Source organism: Macrotis lagotis, chromosome 7 (genome assembly GCF_037893015.1).
Source record: "Macrotis lagotis isolate mMagLag1 chromosome 7, bilby.v1.9.chrom.fasta, whole genome shotgun sequence".
Taxonomy (NCBI): domain Eukaryota; kingdom Metazoa; phylum Chordata; class Mammalia; order Peramelemorphia; family Peramelidae; genus Macrotis; species Macrotis lagotis.
In genome coordinates, this window is record NC_133664.1 from 14,818,223 (window position 1) to 14,834,815 (window position 16,593).

At 55.2% G+C, this 16,593-nt stretch overlaps 2 protein-coding genes across 7 annotated transcripts in view; one reads left to right on the forward strand and one right to left on the reverse strand.

Moving 5' to 3' along the window:
• Positions 1 to 4,400, forward strand: part of PALS2 (protein associated with LIN7 2, MAGUK p55 family member) — a 59,570-nt gene extending 55,170 nt beyond the window's left edge. For all 5 annotated transcript variants that reach the window (XM_074195493.1, XM_074195492.1, XM_074195494.1 and 2 more), the window contains 6 exons: positions 1,601 to 1,700; positions 1,973 to 2,041; positions 3,367 to 3,528; positions 3,611 to 3,813; positions 3,885 to 4,013; positions 4,161 to 4,400. In XM_074195493.1, the coding sequence (XP_074051594.1) occupies positions 1,601 to 1,700; positions 1,973 to 2,041; positions 3,367 to 3,528; positions 3,611 to 3,813; positions 3,885 to 4,013; positions 4,161 to 4,337 (840 nt within the window). In that variant the 3' untranslated portion in view covers positions 4,338 to 4,400. The remainder of the gene's footprint in view (positions 1 to 1,600; positions 1,701 to 1,972; positions 2,042 to 3,366; positions 3,529 to 3,610; positions 3,814 to 3,884; positions 4,014 to 4,160) is intronic.
• A 1,040-nt stretch (positions 4,401 to 5,440) lies between these two features.
• Positions 5,441 to 16,593, reverse strand: part of GSDME (gasdermin E) — a 46,657-nt gene continuing 35,504 nt past the window's right edge. Inside the window, exons 7-10 of one of the 2 annotated variants that reach the window (XM_074195496.1) lie at positions 13,962 to 14,089; positions 9,928 to 10,123; positions 7,786 to 7,859; positions 5,441 to 6,938 (exon numbers count right to left, since the gene is read on the reverse strand). In XM_074195496.1, coding sequence (XP_074051597.1) covers positions 6,705 to 6,938; positions 7,786 to 7,859; positions 9,928 to 10,123; positions 13,962 to 14,089 — 632 coding nt within the window. In that variant the 3' untranslated portion in view covers positions 5,441 to 6,704. Of the gene's footprint in view, positions 6,939 to 7,435; positions 7,860 to 9,927; positions 10,124 to 13,961; positions 14,090 to 16,593 lie in introns of those variants that run through there. The other variant, XM_074195495.1, reaches the window with a different exon arrangement.

Sequence of the window (16,593 nt, forward strand, 5' to 3'; positions counted from 1 at the left end):
GCACTTATCTCCCCCTCTCCACTCTAAGTACCTAGAATTGTGGTGAGAGTATAGAAAAGGGAGCCCAGTTCTTCTAGTTCTTTGGGAAGGCTCATAATGGTAATTTATGTTTTCAGCATTTCATAATTACAAAGCACTTTCTCTTACATTATTTCATTTTCTTCTCACAATAGCAGTCCAGCTAATTGGACAATGCTAGCCTAGTCGTGGTTGAAGAGGAGAGGTCTGTCTGGTCCTCCCAGAGTTGGGGGACCGGGGTGAGCCTGGGGGCAATGCCCACAAAGGCTGTTTTATTTCTTCCCTTCCCAGTTGGGTTCTCTTGCTATGTGCTGGGATGAGGCTCCCTGGCCACCCTCTTGTGCCCACCTGTGCCCACCTGGCAGTGGAGGGAGCCGCTCTCCCAACTGACACATCAAGAAACTGTGTGTGTTTGTGTGTGTGTGTGTGTGTGTGTGTGTGTGTGTGTGTGTGTGTGTGTGTCTGCATGTGTGTGAGAGAGTGTCTGTGGGGGAATCTCCCTGAAAACAGAAAAGGGACCTGGGCCAAACCCAACACTTCCTGGACGTGGCCTCTTGTACTTTGGGGTGATGGGGGGTCCGTGGCTTGAACATGGATGCCTCTTAGTTCCCATTTTCAATTTAAACTGTAACTTTACTATGTATTGAGATAATCACATATAACATCACATTATATATTTTCTATTCAGATTCTATTTTTATACATTAAACACATTATTTCAAACATTAACCTTAGGATAACAAAGTCTCTCTTTTAAGCGAGTTGGACCCCTAAGTCCTAGATCCTTCTATTCAGGTTCCAAAAGCTCTCATCTCAAATGATTTACTTTCTAAAACTGCTTCTCCCTTTTTCCCCTTTTTTTTCCCTTTTTCCTAGTTCTTTTCTTTGCTTAGGAACTCTTTCTCTTTGTTCTTTTTTCTCATGATCCCTTCAGCAGCATGTCTTTATCTAACTTTGAGGTCTTTCCTCTTGGATATCATTATTATTACCAGTAGTAGTAGTAGCAGTGAGTGTAGATGATTACAATTAATAGATAATTTATTCTTTATTTGTATGACTAATAAACAATCAAAATGAGTAATAGTAATAAGCAGCTAGCATTTATGTGATGCTTAAAGATTTGCAGAGTCCTTTACAAATATTTTATTCCCAAAACAACCCTGTTAGGTTGATGTTGCTATCCTCCTTTTACACTTGAGGAAACTGAGGCAGGCAGCTTAAATGCCTTACCCTGGGTCACCCAGCTGTTAAGTGATCTGAACACAAGTCTTCCCGAGTGCCCCAGGACCAGTGCTCTAGATGCCATGTTGCCCCTACTGCCTTTTTCCTTTAATAGTGTGATTGGACAGTGGTGTAACCCATCAGTCGCACTTCTTGCATGATGAGTCTCCCTTGTACCCAGTCACGTATCTGGAGCCTTCCCCATATAATCACTGACAGGCACAGATTGAGGTTTGGGGAACAGGTATTGACACCCTGCCACTGTTGGCACAGGCGCCTGGGCTCTGGGCTGACCGCTGATTGTCCTGTTCTGGGAGGGGTCTTGGCCACTGGATTTTTAAAGGCCTTCATTCGATTCCAGGCAAACCATGTAAAGGAAGGAGGAAGTGCTGGCCTCATCCCCAGCCAGTTCCTGGAAGAGAAGAGGAAGGCCTTTGTGAGGAGAGACTGGGATAACCCAGGTGAGGCGCTCCTGAGGGGATGCTTTCTGCCTGGAGCCCAGCCCCCCTTCCGTGGTGGCTCCTCAAGCCTTAGGTCCAAATCAGACCCAGTTGGGACCAACCATTTGGTGCCAGGGTGGGGATGCTTGTTTTTCCAGTGACCTGGAACTATGGATGTTTAGGTTCCCCTTCCATTCTTTCCTCCCCTCCCCCAGTAGAGAACCCCATGATTCACAGTGTGAACATTGCCTCTTTCTCTGGCCAGCTATCTAAAACTTCTGTCTCATCTCCAGGACCTTTTTGTGGAACTATAAGCAGCAAAAAAAAGAAAAAGATGATGTATCTCACCACCCGAAATGCAGGTATTTTGAGATAGTTTTGAATAAACTAAGTGAAATTGTAGGCTCCTTGGGCATCCACTGTGGGGTCTGGCATCAGTAATCTTGTTGATGGGCAGAGTGGTCTCATGGGCATTACTCAGTGGAGTTCATTGCTAGGCAGTATTCCCTGGCTTCTGCCCCCCCCCCCCCCCCCCCAGCATCTGATGGAAGCTGTGTGTGGCGGGCCAAGTAGTTTCTCCTGGTCAGTTCTAAGCATTGGCCTTTAGGGAAGCTTCTAAGGAGGTAGAAGCTATCTGGCTAAAGAAATGTTTGTGGCTCAATGGACGTGGCCTGACTGGGTCTGAGCCAGGAGACCGTGTAGGTCAGCTTGCAGTGGCCACCATAGTCAATAGAACACGGTCCTTTCTTTTTAGAAGACTTTTATGGAAATCAACTGAAAACATGTGTTCAAATTTCTTGCATTTCTAAGGGCTGATAGCAAATCGTGGCCCTTTGGGCAGGGGCCTGAGCTCCTCTTTAAGTGGCTCCAGAATTGTAGGATTTGTAGAGTTGAGAAGATCCATCAAAGGCTGGATCCAGTCCTGTTGCTTTCTAGGAAGCTGTGGCTCTGTGAGCCCTTGGGCATCTTGTGGCTAGACCCAAACCTCAGGGGTCTTCCTGAGGCTCACTTGGCTTTCACCCCTTCCCTTTATTTTCTGGGGCAGCAGGAAGAGCCCTGTCCTTGGAGCTCCCACCCTCCGACTTGATAGTCCATATGCTCTTGGCCATCCCCGCCCCCCATTCTACAGAGGAGGACCCTGGGACCAGCAAAAGGGACTTGTCTGGGACCGTGCAAGTCCAGTGGCCCAGTGACCCCTGGAGCCAGTCCAAGGCTCCTCCCACTCTCCCCTCTTCCCCATTGTGGACCAAGGTCCTGCCATCCAGGAGAGAAATAACAGGGAGGGCAGAGACAGATCTTCCTGTTCCCTCCTCCAGTGATAGGTGCCAGAGACAGTCCTGCCCGCAGGAGGTCCCCGGGGTGGGTGAGCCCCGCTCTGGGCGTCTCCCCCTCGGCCTGGAGAGGATGGGTGGGGCTTTGAGAGGCGAGGCCACGGGTCTGACCGGGGGGTTCCCCGTGGGCCCTGGGCCCCAGCCGGCCCTGTAGATTGGGGAGGTCTTTGCTGATGTCCAGCCTTCGCTGGTGCAGGGCACGGCCAAAGTGCCAGCCTCACGGTGCTCTGGCGGCCTCGCCTCCTGCTGGTGGTGCCTGTCCTAGCGGTGCCCATCCGGGCAGTGCCCTCTGGGCCCCACTCCGGCCGCCTGGGCTGTCCAGGGACACCTCCGAGCTCTCCTCCTGCCCTGTCCAGAATTCGACCGCCATGAGATCCAGATCTACGAGGAGGTGGCGAGGATGCCCCCGTTCCAGAGGAAGACGCTGGTCCTGATCGGGGCGCAGGGGGTGGGCCGCAGGAGCCTGAAGAACAGGTTCATCGTGCTGAGCCCCGCCAGGTTCGGGACCACCGTGCCGTGTGAGTGGCCCGCACCGACGCGGGGGGCGGGGGGCGGCCCCGGCTGGGGGTCCCGGCCGCGCTGACGCCCCCCGCCCCGCAGTCACCTCCAGGAAGCCCCGGGAGGACGAGAAGGACGGCCAGGCCTACCGCTTCGTGTCCCGCGCCGAGATGGAGGCCGACATCAAGGCCGGGCGCTACCTGGAGCACGGCGAGTACGAGGGCAACCTGTACGGCACCAGGATCGACTCCATCCTGGAGGTGGCGCAGACGGGGCGCACCTGCATCCTGGACGTGAACCCCCAGGTGCGTGGCGGGGGGCGCGGGGGCGGCGGGGCGGGGGCGCGGGGCGGGGGTGACGCCTGTGCCCGCCGCAGGCCCTCAAGGTGCTGAGGACCTCCGAGTTCATGCCCTACGTGGTCTTCATCGCGGCCCCCGAGCTGGAGACGCTGCGTGCCATGCACAAGGCCGTGGTGGACGCGGGCATCACCACCAAGCTGCTGACGGTGAGGGGGGGGGGCGGGGGGCCCGGGGGTGGGGGGCGGCCCCGGGGGCGGGGGCAGGGGAGGCCCCGGGGGCGGGGCGGGGCGGGGGCGCGGCCGGCAGGCCCCTGGGGCCCAGGAGCGCCCACCAACCCGGGCCCGGCCCCGCAGGACACGAACCTGAAGAAGACGGTGGAGGAGAGCGCGCGCATCCAGCGGGCCTACAACCACTACTTCGACCTGACGCTGGTCAACGACAACCTGGACAAGGCCTTCGAGGCGCTGCAGGCGGCCATCGAGCGGCTGCGGGAGGAGCCGCAGTGGGTGCCCATCAGCTGGGTCTACTGAGCGGCGGGCAGCGGGTGCCCCTGCCCGCAGTGCCCGCTCCGCCGCCCCGGCCCGCCCCGCCCCGCCCCGCCGCGGCCACGGTCAATGTCTCCGGAAGGCGCCCGCGGCGGGGCGGGGGGCTGCTGCCCACCCGGGGGGCGGGGCGGGGCACAGTCTGTTCCCGCCGCAGCAGGGGCCCCCCACAAAGCTTTCTCCCGGCCCGTGTCCCGCAGCGCTGCCTTACACCCACGAGGCCCGGTCACGGTCACGGTCACGGGCGCGCCTGCTCTGGGGGCTCCGGGAGGTGCGGTGGCCGGTCTTCCCGACGCCCACCCGGACCGAAGAAGGGGGTCTCCCCCACCGGAGCCCCCGAGAAGCGCTTCTGAGGGAGGGGTCGAGGGGGGAGCAGGACGGCGGAGCCCCAGGACAGGCGGAGCCCCGGCCGCGGCCCCAGACCTGGGCCCCCCTTCGGGCAGGGCCCCTGGGTGGGGAGGAGGCCCGAAGGCGGCGGCGGCCACGGCCGAGACCCCGGCCTGGGACCCCCGGCCTCCCGCTTCCCCGTGGCATTCGCCGGGCCGGGGGTCTGATGTCACAGGGCCCCCTGCCCTCGGGGCGGTCCCGGGCCCAAAACACCCCGGAGCCGCCCCTCCGGCCCCTGCAGAGCCGGAGCCCCCGCCGAGTGGGGGCGCTGGAGCCCCCCGGCCCGCCTGTCCCCACTTGCCGCGGCCCCGGGCCCCCAGGACGGGCCTTTCCCAGATCGGAAGAGGCGCTGTCCGGGGGAGCCGCCCCCCCCTCCTCTGGGGAAGGGGCCCGAGTTCCAGCCTCCCCTCCCCCCCCGCGGAGCCATAGACCCTCCCTCCCGGGGCTCTTCTGGAGGGGCCCCCCAGGCCCGGGCCGGGACCTCCCACAGGACCGGGAGGCCCCCGTTGCCGCCGAGAGCCGGGGCCCACTCGGGAGTGTCTGCCCCGTGGCGCGGCCCTCCCTCTCCTTCCCCTGCCCCTCGCCTGGCGAGGTGCCCATGGGCTGGGCCGGGGGCGCTCGGGGCTCGGGCGCTGTTGCCTTGCTGGGGCCTCGCTTCCTGAGCCGAGGCCCCCCAGTGCCAGGCGGGGGCTGGGGTGAGGCCAAGGGGCTCGCGGACGCCCAGCTGGAAGAATCCACTTTAAGAGCCCACAAGACCCAGATTTTTACAAATTATATTTATTGGAGGCGATGAGAGGAAGGGACTGGCCCCAGGCCACCCCGCTAGGCAGTTCCTGTGTCTGGGGCCGGATTGGAACTCGGGGCCTCGGGCTCCAGGGCCATGCTCTCTCCACGCCACCTAGCCGCCCCTAGACCCCAGAGGTTTTGATTTTTTTATTTCCAAAGAGACTCGGGGCCCTGGGATTTGAACGTTCTTAGAAGCTTTGGGGGCAAGTGTTGAGATTTTTATTCCCTTTTTTCATTCGCGTTTTCCATTGGACATTGAAACACAAGTTCTTTACCATCCTTTCGCACACGTGTGGGACAGAACAGTTTTTAACAATCGAGGGCCAAAAGCCAGGCAGCACCCAGACCCAAGTGTGCACCCGCCTCGGGGACCCCACCACATCCATGCATCCATCAAGGCAGCTGCTGCTCCCTTCCTGGGGCCCCCGTCCGTCGTTTTCCACCCATTTCACTTCTCGCTGGTGTGTTTATTGTCCATAACTCAAATTACAGAAATGTACAAAATCTATGAGATTTATCCGCCCCCGATGAAATATTTTTGTATATATAGAGAAATAAAGACATTATTATTATTATTGGAAGAGACGTGCACCTCCTTTCATCCCCACAGCCACACCTGAAATGGGCCGCCCCAGGGCTGAAGCATGGCACTGCCTCAGCCCTCTGCCCGTGCCCCAGATGGGGGGTTGGCCTTGCCTGCAGCACAGACGGGGGAGACGGTCCAGAATTTCCTCTGATGTCCTTCGGTTTTATATATTTACCCTCCAGAATGCAAGCAAAAATAAAGGCTGCCAATCAGAGGTGGCTCCCATGATCTCCTGTGGGCTCTGGCATCAGGAGCCAAGAGAAACGTGCCCATGGGTCCCCATGCGGCCTCTGTGCTCCAGGTCCTGGGAGAGGGTGCCTTCTGGCAGGGTTGGACCCTTCCTCCCCTTGGAGGTGGGGGGAGTGAGGGAGAGGTCAAGGGACCCCTCAGAGGCCTGGTGGTGACATGGGAGTCCTCAAGGCCAAGGGCGCCGTCCTAGAGCCAGGTGTTTCTGCAGCATGATTTTCTAGTTGTTTTGTGATGTCGGGAAGCTTTGGGGAATTTGAGAAAATCACTCATCCTGACGGGTCCCCGAGGTCAGCTTGCTGGAGGCCCGTTTCCCGAGGCGCGGGCTCCCCAGGGCAGGGGCCCGGGCCTCACTCGGCCTTTCTTTCTAAAGCGCAGAGGCCAGTCAGGGCTACGTAGAGGAGCAGGGGGAGGTAGTGAGGCTTCTTCATGATGACGGCCCTCACCGCCGAGCCCTGGCGCTCCAGGCTGATGTTCGACAGTGCCAACAGCTGCCGCACGACCCCGAACTTCTCAGCATCCTTGAGGGGCGCCAGGCTCGGGTCCCCGAGGTCAGAGAAGCCGTCGGCAGATGTCACTCGAGGCTGTAACCAGACCCCACCCCATGAGCGATACCTCGGAAAAAGAATCGTCAACCGCAGTCCCTGGGGGTCTCTCTGTTGCTGGACAAGAGAGGAAGTGGGCTCCAGAGACCACTGACCCTTCCCCGTGCTTACTGCCCAAGGTCTGGGGCCGGCCAGCAGGCAGGGAAGGGATGCCAACCACTCCCCAGCCAGTGCCAATGAGATCTGAGTTCAAGTTCAGCCCCAGACGCTCCCTAGCCACAAGCCCCTTCCCCTCAATTCTTCATCTATGAACTCGGTGTGACTCGGAGGCCGCCCTCACCCTGCCAGGGTGGTCTCATCTGAAAATCACTCCCTCCCACAGACCCTCTCCCCCATTACTCAGTCTTTCCCAATCCCCTACTACTAAGGTCACTCCATGGAGCCACAGATGTGTGTAGACACACGTGGGCATGTAACACGCCGTGTGTCTCCTTCCTCCGGGCAAGCTCCCTAGGAGCAGGGCCACCCCACCCCCACCCCACAGTCTTCTTCAGACTGGCCCTATGCATGCATCTCTCCCAGGCCAAGACTCCTTTCTCACAAATCCCTAGCCACAGAAGGGTCTACAACTACTTTTGGGTGAGGGGCCCGGTGGCCTTGCTACCCCTTCCCCAGGGCTTTGCCTCCTCCCTGCCCCCTCATCACCTGGGAGCAGCTTAGGCCAAGGTTCCCTGATGGTGAGCTCTGCCCCTCCCCTCCTAAAGGACTCATCAGAGCCTTAGGTCCTGGGTTCAAAGCCTGCTTACCATCTGACCTTCAGGGAGGGATGTGGCTCAGTTTCCTCCAAAGTCTTGCCCCCCTCCATCTCCCAAGATTCCTTACTTACCAAGTGGCACAGTGCCGAGACCACGCCGAGCTTGCAGCACGCACCCACCAGAGCCGGTGTGTTGTCTGGCATCTCTAAAAGACAGAAGCCAGAATCACTGGTGAAACAGTGTGCCTGGGATGGGGGCGTCAGGCGGGGAGGCCCGGAGGGGCTCAAAGCGGGTCTCCAGCCCTGAGCCCGCACAGGGAGGCACGTGCTCTTTGGTGGGCATGGTGGGCACTGAGATAAACAAGTCTTTAGCATTCAGGTATGCAAACACAAATAGAAGCAGGAGGCCCCTGCCCCCAAGACTCTTCCCTTGTGATGAGGAAGAAGCCCCGTGAGGAAAGAGGTGAGGGGGGAGCACCCCCGAGTGGGGTGTGGAGGACAAAGAGAATCAAGGGGCTTCCCAAGGTTGAGCCCCCCTCTATCCAGGAAGGATGGGGGGACGCGCCCCCACAATCTGCACCAAGCCCCATGCTTGCTTGATGAAGACACCCTCCCCCCCCAAGCAGTTGATCCACGTCCCACTGGGAGCACTAGTGGACCGTCACCGCTGCGCCACCCAGCCGGAGGTCACAGGGCAAGGATGCCAGAAGGCCGAGGTTTGTGCAGACTGGCGTTCCTGAGCTCCAGGCCGGCGGCCTAGAGGACGAGCCAGGTCAAACCCCGGTCAGACTGAACAGACCCGAGGACCGAGGGGTGCAAAGAGGTCCAGGACACGGAGGACAGGTCGATGGGGGAGCAAGGGGAATGTCTTAGAGCCCAGTGAGGAGAGTCGGAGAGCTGACTTGCCCAAGGTCACGCTGCCGCTGGCTGCAAGGCCTGGCCTGAGCCCAACCCTCCTCACCACCCCCTCCAGTTCCACTAAGGCCCTCTACTCCTGCCGCCTCAATTCTTATTTCTCCAACTGAGAGCTTTCTGGGGGGGGATGGGAAGGACCCCCAAGCTTCCCTGGTGATGCCATTAAGGGAAACCCAGGGAGACAATGGAGCCCCCCCCCTTTGTTCCTTTCATCTCTCTGAGGGGCAGAAGGGGAAACAGTTTCCTTTGAGAAGGTGCCAGTCTAGCTCTCTGTGAGCTGGGAGAAGGGCCAGGGGGCGGCCCTGGCAGGCCCTCTGGGTGGCCTGATGCTGGGGCTGCCAGGACACCTTGTTCCTCCCAGCCAGCCTTGGGGCTCACCATCCGGCCTCCGTATTTACTTTCAATAAAGCTGTGTCCCCTCAGAACACAAGCTCCCTGCAAAGAGGAATCACCCACTCTTTGTGCCTGGGTGTCTGGCCCCAGGCTGGCACTCGGGGCGCCACAGGACCTGAAGCAAACACGCATTGTGCGCATCGACATCCTTGAAGGAAGCCGCACTATTCCCTGGCCTGGGTCCCCTGCCTCAAGGCTCCCTGGGGGAGCAAGATCTGTCCTCCCACGTGGACACGAGGGACCCCAATGCTGCAGGCAGGAGGAGTCCCCAGTCGGGCCCAGCCCCCAGCCCCTAGGGTCTCTGAAGGCCCCCTACCAAGGCTCAGAATCATCCCCTGATCTGCTTGGCCTGTCGTGAGGACATGGCTGCGGGGCCTGGGCTCTGTCTCTTTGTGGGCAGGATGGAGAGACCCCCAGGAGGAACAGGAGAGTGCTAAGGAACAGATCCACCAGTGGCTGGGGGTGGGGGGAGTCTGGGCTTCACAGCCACAAAAAAAACTGCCAAATAAGGAGAGCTGTCCCAGAATGGAACAGCCAAGACCTTGGGTTCAAATTCAGGCTCTAATGGTTATTGGCCGCGTGACCTTGGGCAGGGTGGCCCTGGACTTTGGTTCCTCCTCAGTGAAGCCCTGCGGGGTCCCTTCCAGTGGGGAATCGGTGCCGGCGACATCAGTGGGAAGACCCTGCTTCCCAGGCCGGCTCTGGTCGGACAGAGGGAGGCACAGGTTACGGCCGCAGTGTCCTCATCTGTGAGACTGATCTCATTAGATATGGGAGCGGATCCCGTTGCCTTCCAGCTCTGAAATTCTGGATAAATCTATGACGCTTTGTGAGAAACCCCTTGCCCCCGAGGCCGTGATGTCCCAACTCTCCCACTTCAGTGACGTTGGGGCTGGCAGGAGACTCGGGTGGAAGCCCAAAGTCCACTTTCTAGGCACAGCGCCCTCAGCCATTCCTTTCCCGCACCTGCCAAGGCGCTGATGAAGAAGTGGACGGTGCAGAGCAGCCCCCGAGCGGCCCCTGCGTCCGGCCACACCAGCTGAGTGCCCTGCACCCGGAGTCCTGCCAGCGTCAGGAGGGTCGCCAGCTGCCGCTGCTGGGGAGAGCTCAGCTCCCCGGGCATCGTCTGCCACGGGCTTCCACCGGTAAAGGCCTCATCCAGCTGCGGGTTGGAGACAAGACAGGAGACACGTTGGCAAAGGCGGCTGCCACCCGTGGCCAGGAATCGGGGCTAGGAGCGTGGGAGCTTTGGAGAGCTAAGAAAGAGAAGGAACGGGCTTTCCGTGCCTCCCCCTCCCCACACACTCACACACGTGGCACACACTCACACACACACACACCCTTCTCCCTCTATAAAAATATAGATGTGAATACTCTAAAGACTATGACTATTTTTTTTTATTATGATTATTTTTAAATAATCCAACTCTGGGAAGCAAATTTTCCTTATGGAAATTGTAGGTTTAAAATCCCCTCTCTATAAGCATAAGCAGTTTAAGAGAGGAAGGGGAAGGGACTATTTTCCATAAAGAAGAAAGATGCCGACCAAGGAGGAAACCCAAAGAAGCCTGGCCGCTGAACCTTTCAAACTGGGCAAAGGCGGCTGATGGCGAACTGAGAATACCTTGTCCTTCGGTGTCGAACTCGCGGCCCTTACTATTTCAACAGCAGGACCCCTAGGCGGGCATTGGGAGCCAGCTCACTAGCCCCTCTGGAGGGGGGGACGCCGGTTAGATGTCCCTCACCCCCCCAGGTCTCACATACACTCAGCAACGCTTTCCCTCATGTCCATTCTCCATTACAGCCCAGCTGCCCCCTTCCTACTTCCCGGAGAGTCCACCACCCTCCTTCTCCCCCTCCTCACATTTGAACGGGCCGTTCCCCAGGTTAGAAGTACCCGAAGCCTTCCCAGAGTCTCCCAGTCGTCAGTCTCGGCCCCTAAAATTGTTCTGAATTTAAATGTTTTGCAAATGCTCCTCTGCATCCAGAGACAGAGCAGTGGAGAGGGTGGTCCCCAAAGCCAGAAACCCAGCGTCAGGTCCTGCCTCGGCCAGGGGCTGCTGCATGAATTCTTGGGGCTCTGGGAGAGCTTCCCAGGGACACAGAAGGTGCTAACCTGTCCTAAGAAAGAATTTCCTCCCCTGGAGGTTCCTGCAATCACAGGGCTGGACTCCATTCTCATCTGTATTACCCTCTCCAAAAGGATGGGGCTCGGTCCTGGACCAGACACCCTCCGGGCTCCCAGCCTGGGCTGAGTCTCCCCCTCCCCAGGAGGATGGGAGCTGCTTTTTGCTCCTGGGCCCCTAACAGGGACTTTAGAAATGCTCCCTGGGGAGCAGATGGGGAGTCCTGCCCCCCCCCATGTTACTGGAGCATCTGTTAGGCAGGTGGGGCTCTTTAATCAGCAGAGCGGAGGTTTGGGGAAGGGAGGAGGAAGGCAGGGAGCCACTTGACATTTCCCTTTTAAAGACTCGGTGGCAGCTCAGCCAGGCCAGGTCACCTCTGGAGCTTGGGGCACACAGAGGGTGATGGGGCATGGCCCAGCCTAGGTGGCATGTGCTCCACTGGCATAGTCACAGGCTGAGGGCACAGCCCCTAGGCTTCCTGGCATAGTCTGATTTCAACAAGTAGAGAACACGGCAAGTCCTCTTTAAAGAATAGAAAGAAATTCAGTCAGAGCTGCAGAAGCTTTGTCAAAATAATAATAATGATAATAATGGCGATGCTAATAAACCAGAGTGACTTAGTTTTCCCTTCAGTCACTTGGAGTGAATGAGAGGCATCTCCATGGACCAGCCTTTGGCCATGGCCACATGATGAGTTTGGGGAACTTGCCTCACCTACACACAAGCTCAGAAGGAGACCAAGGTCCAGGAGCCCCTTGTCATTTGTTCCCTCTAAAGCCTTTGGGCTTCCTGACCCTGCTGCCCCCCACCCTCAAGGTTCCGACCATTCCAAGGCAGGCAGCTGGACTGTCTCTGCCTAAATCGGTTAGAAAAGGAACAGACAAGCCAACGTATGAAGGGGAAGACAACAGCAGCTGGCAGACGCAGAGGGTTCCGCATCTAGAGCTGAAAGAACACGAGTCATCTCGTCTACTCCAAACTTCATTTTACAGATAGGGAAACTGAGGTCAAGGAGGTGAGTGGCTTTTCCATGGAATTGGGAAGAAAGAATCCTCCAGGAGCTCAGGGTCAGTCTGTCCATCATCCTAGGCTCGGAGCTTGGTCCCTAATCAGGAATAGGGTCATTATAGGATCCTGGAATTAACTAATCTAGGGAACTCCAGGGGAAGGAACTCCCTCCCCCAATGCAGGTCAGTACCTTCCTTACAACTTAGAACCTCAGCTGTCTGGAGAACAAGGAGAGAAATGATTTGTCTAGGATCACACAACCAGGATGAATTAAAGGCAGGTCTTACATCGAGGCCTTCCTGGCTATGAGGTCAACTCTCTAACCACCACGCAACACTGCCGCTGTCCCCGGTATATCCTTGAGACTTTTTCATGTCATTCTTTCATTTCCACTCCCAGCAGATGCATGACCGACAATCCCCAGAGACAATGCCACAGAGTTTTAGGACTCTCTATTCCAGACTGTTCCTAAAACAAGAATCACTCAACAGCTGCTCATTAATCACCCACTATCTGCTATCTGCCAGGTCTCTCCTTGGTGCAGAAGATACAGACAAAAACGAAATGAAAGTCTGTCCACAAGGAACTTAATTCTTTAGTGAGGGACCACATGTGCGTGGATGAGTTGGAACAAAGTAAATGAAATAGTAGCTAGTGTTTATTCAGTATTTTATGCTCGCAAAGTGCTTTGGAAATCTCTCTTTTTATCCTCACAAGAACCCTGGGAGGAAGGTGCTATTATTATCCTCTTTTTACAGGTCACCTGAGGCAGACAGAAGTGAAATGACTTGGCCAGGGTCACACACAGCCAAGTGTCTGAAGCCACATTGAACTCAGGTCCACCTCACTCCACACTCAGCACTCTCTCCACTGCATCAAAGCTAGCTGAGGGTATTAGGAAAGACCTCAAGACCTCAGCATTTGAGCTGAGCTTTGAAAGAAGGAAGGAGTTCCTTAGAAACAAAGGGGAGAAGAAAGGGCACTACAGGCTCGAGGCACAGCCTGTGCAGGGGCAGGGGTAGTAGATATGATCAAGTGTGAGGAATGGCAGGTAAGCCAGTCTGGTCAAGGGAGGAGGGGTAGCTATAAGCTGGAAGGGATCTCACTGGCCATCCAATCCTATTTTCACTTACTAGAGTTACAGAAAGTGAGACTCAGAGATGAAGTCAATTGCCCAAGGACACACAGTGACAAGCAAGAGTCACACAGCAGAATACATTAGTAAAACTTTCTTTTGCAACCTTTGTCTTCACCTATTAGAAAGGTCAATTCTACAACCAGATGGATCATTTGGGGAGAAATGAAATAGTTCTTGGTCCTCTGATCCCCAATTTCCTGGAAATGGGAATCAAAGAGGGATGTCAAGGAAGCATGGAAAGGACCTTGGATTTTATGTCAGAGGATCAGATAAAGAAAAGTCTAAAGCTAGAAGAGTCTTCAGAGATCATCTAGTCCAACCCCCTCAGTTCAGATGAGGAATCTGAGTTCCTAGGTTTAATTCTCTCTTCCCTACTCAAATGACACTCTTCCTTACTCTATTCTCTCTCTCTCTCTCTCTCTCTCTCTCTCTCTCTCTCTCTCTCTCTCTCTCTCTCTCTCTCCATTCTCACACTCTTGCTTCCTCGCTCCCTCAGTCTCAGTCTCATTCTCTCACACACTCTCTCTCTCCCTAAATATGTGTGTGTTAGTATTTATGCAAGGAATGAGAGGGTTGAATTAAAGAATTGTGACTTCCCTTCTAGCTCTGTATTCATCCCCCCAAGGCCAGAATCTGGCTCAGTTAAATATTTTCTAAGCATCTGTTTTATGCCAGTCACAGCTGAGAAAGTGTAAGAAGTTGGGAGGCTCCACGGCCCTTTCCCTTACCATGGTGTCCAGGGCGACCACCAATTCATCGTCAGACAGGATTTCCCAGAGGATTTCACACAAAGCTGCTTGGTGATGCCCTGACAGTTCCACAAAGGGACGGAAATTCCTCTCCAAGAGCGGCATCCCTGTGGAAGCAACAAGAGCATGTGGCTTGGATCCCAGTCCTGCCACCAACCTCTGCCAGCAGAGACTGGGGCTTTCATCCTTCCCCTCAGTGGCATTTCTCACACTGGGCCCATTAGATTTTGGCCAAATGGTCCTCTCCAAGTCTACAGTGTTCTGTCCGGCTAGAATATGGCCAGATCTACTCACAAGGTAGAAGAAGTGACAACTGACCTTAAAACTTCATTATTTGTGTGTGTGTGTGTGCGTGTGTGTGTGTAGAGAGAGAGACAGAGAGAAAGACACAGAGAGATAGAGACAGAGAGAGAGAGAGAGAAGCAACCACATGGATTTTAATTAGGCCAATTACTTATGATTTCTCAGGAAGTTCCATTCTGTGTGCCTCAGTTTCCTCATTTGTGGATATAATAACACTTACCTTTCAGGTTTGTTGTAAAGAGCAAATGAGATGATTGCAAAGCACTTAGCATAGTACTTATCATATAATAAACTAGCTCTATATGTTCATTATTGTCATTATTAAGCCACACATGTGTGTATAAATGTGTATTCATAGACACGAGTACATAAGCTTTTATTACATTTATATATGCACACAAATATACTTGCATTTACTTTCCACATTTTTTGTATTTTTGACCCCTGTTGTAGCTCCCCAGTTAGAAACAGCAGGTCTCCAGTCTGTGGGTCAGTCTAAGTTTCGTCACCCTTAATGAGAACAAGATGGCATGAAGACTTGGGGGTCCCCAAGGGCAGAGACAGTTTGGCCTGTCTTTCCAGTTTCAGCACCCAGGAGAGCGCCCGGCAAACACTCAGCACTAAGTGGACATGGAAGCTTTGGACAACTGGAGCATCATCCAGAGGCTGCGGGAGCCCAGGGAAAGAAAGAGGGCAGGACCTTGGGGCCACCGAGTCCATGCCCCTGTCTGCCCGCTTTCCTGGGCTTCTGAAAAGGGACAGCTTCCCAGACTAATCAGACTGAGAGGCGGAGGGCAGTGGGGGAGGCCTTGTCCTTTGTCACCACATAGGCTGGCACCGTGGTGTCCCCACTGCTAAGACTGTATCTTGTTACCTCATATAAGGGCCTGTGGAAAGCCACTCAATGATGCCCTCCCAGGAGACCAGCCTCCCCCTGGACTGTGAGATCTTGTACAAGTCAGCCTCCTCCTTAGGTGCCTTAGATGCTGACATTTCCTCCATTGAGAATGAGCACCTATTCCCCGAGGGGGCATCTGGCTCCTCAGAACGTCCTCTTGTGGGCATTTGGTGCCATATGGGACAACCCATTGGCTAATCTAACCCTAATCCATCCTTTAGTACTGGACATAGGGGACCTGGGACAAGTGCATCTATCTCCGTCAGCCAGTTTCTTTCCCTTTTATAAATAAGGGATTTGGATTCATTGACATCTTGGAAAGATCACTTGGGAGGTGGTATGTCAGAGTGGATAAAACCCGGCTGCTCTGAGAATCAGAACCCCTGACTTCTAATCCTGCCTCAGAAGTTCATTAGTTCTGTGTCCTTGAACGTCACTTAACCTGCCTGCCTCGGTTTCCCCATCTGTAAAATGGAGATAATAACTACATCTACCTCACAGATTTGTTGTGAGGATTAAAAAGAATATAAAGGGTTTTGCAAACCTTGAAGGGCTCTATGCTAGGCTATATGCAATGCATAGAGCGCCAGATAATAAGACCTGGATTCAAATCTGGCCTCAGACACTTGCTGTGTGACCCTGGGCACATCACTTAACCTTGTTTGCCTCAGTTTCACTCTGCAAAATGAACACAAGGATATGGCAACCCGCTCCAGTATCTCTACCCCAAATGGGGTCATGAGGAGTCAGACACCACTGGGAAAAAACGACTAAACAACAAATTGCTATATACAGATTGACTACGGTTACTGTCTAGATCAAGTCTAAATCATGTGAGCTCCCAGTCAGCGACCCTTCCGTCATCCTCCAACAGCCTCCAGTGAATGTGATTCAGCCTTCCCTAGAAGGCCACAATGAGGGGGGTGTCCTCTCCCTAAACAGCCCATTTCATTTTGGGGTAACATAGGATATAGGGGTGGAGAGACTATCAGTCTCTGCTCCATTATCTCCAGCCCAGATAATTCTCCTGGCCACAAGCACTTGTGAATATGCCTTCACTGTTTTGGTTTTAAGGACCATTCCATTTCTCATCAATCTGATTGGGCTCCAGATACAAAATCTGGAGATCTCAGGTCCTCCTTTATTTGTCCCATCTCCAATTCTATTTCCCTAGCCCCATCCCGATCTGCACTCAAAAATCTCTCCAGATGCAAAAGGCTGGAGGTGAAATAAGTGTCCACATGGCTGCCCAACCTCCATCCGTCCACCCAGTCAGACCCTTCCCTATCATGCGGTAAAGCTGAGAGGATGCTCTGAGAGGCTGACAGTGCTGTTCCAGTGCTGGCAGTGGGACCAAGAATGTAAGGAAACAGATGCACAAGCCCATGTTGCCGTTCCTGTTGATGACGA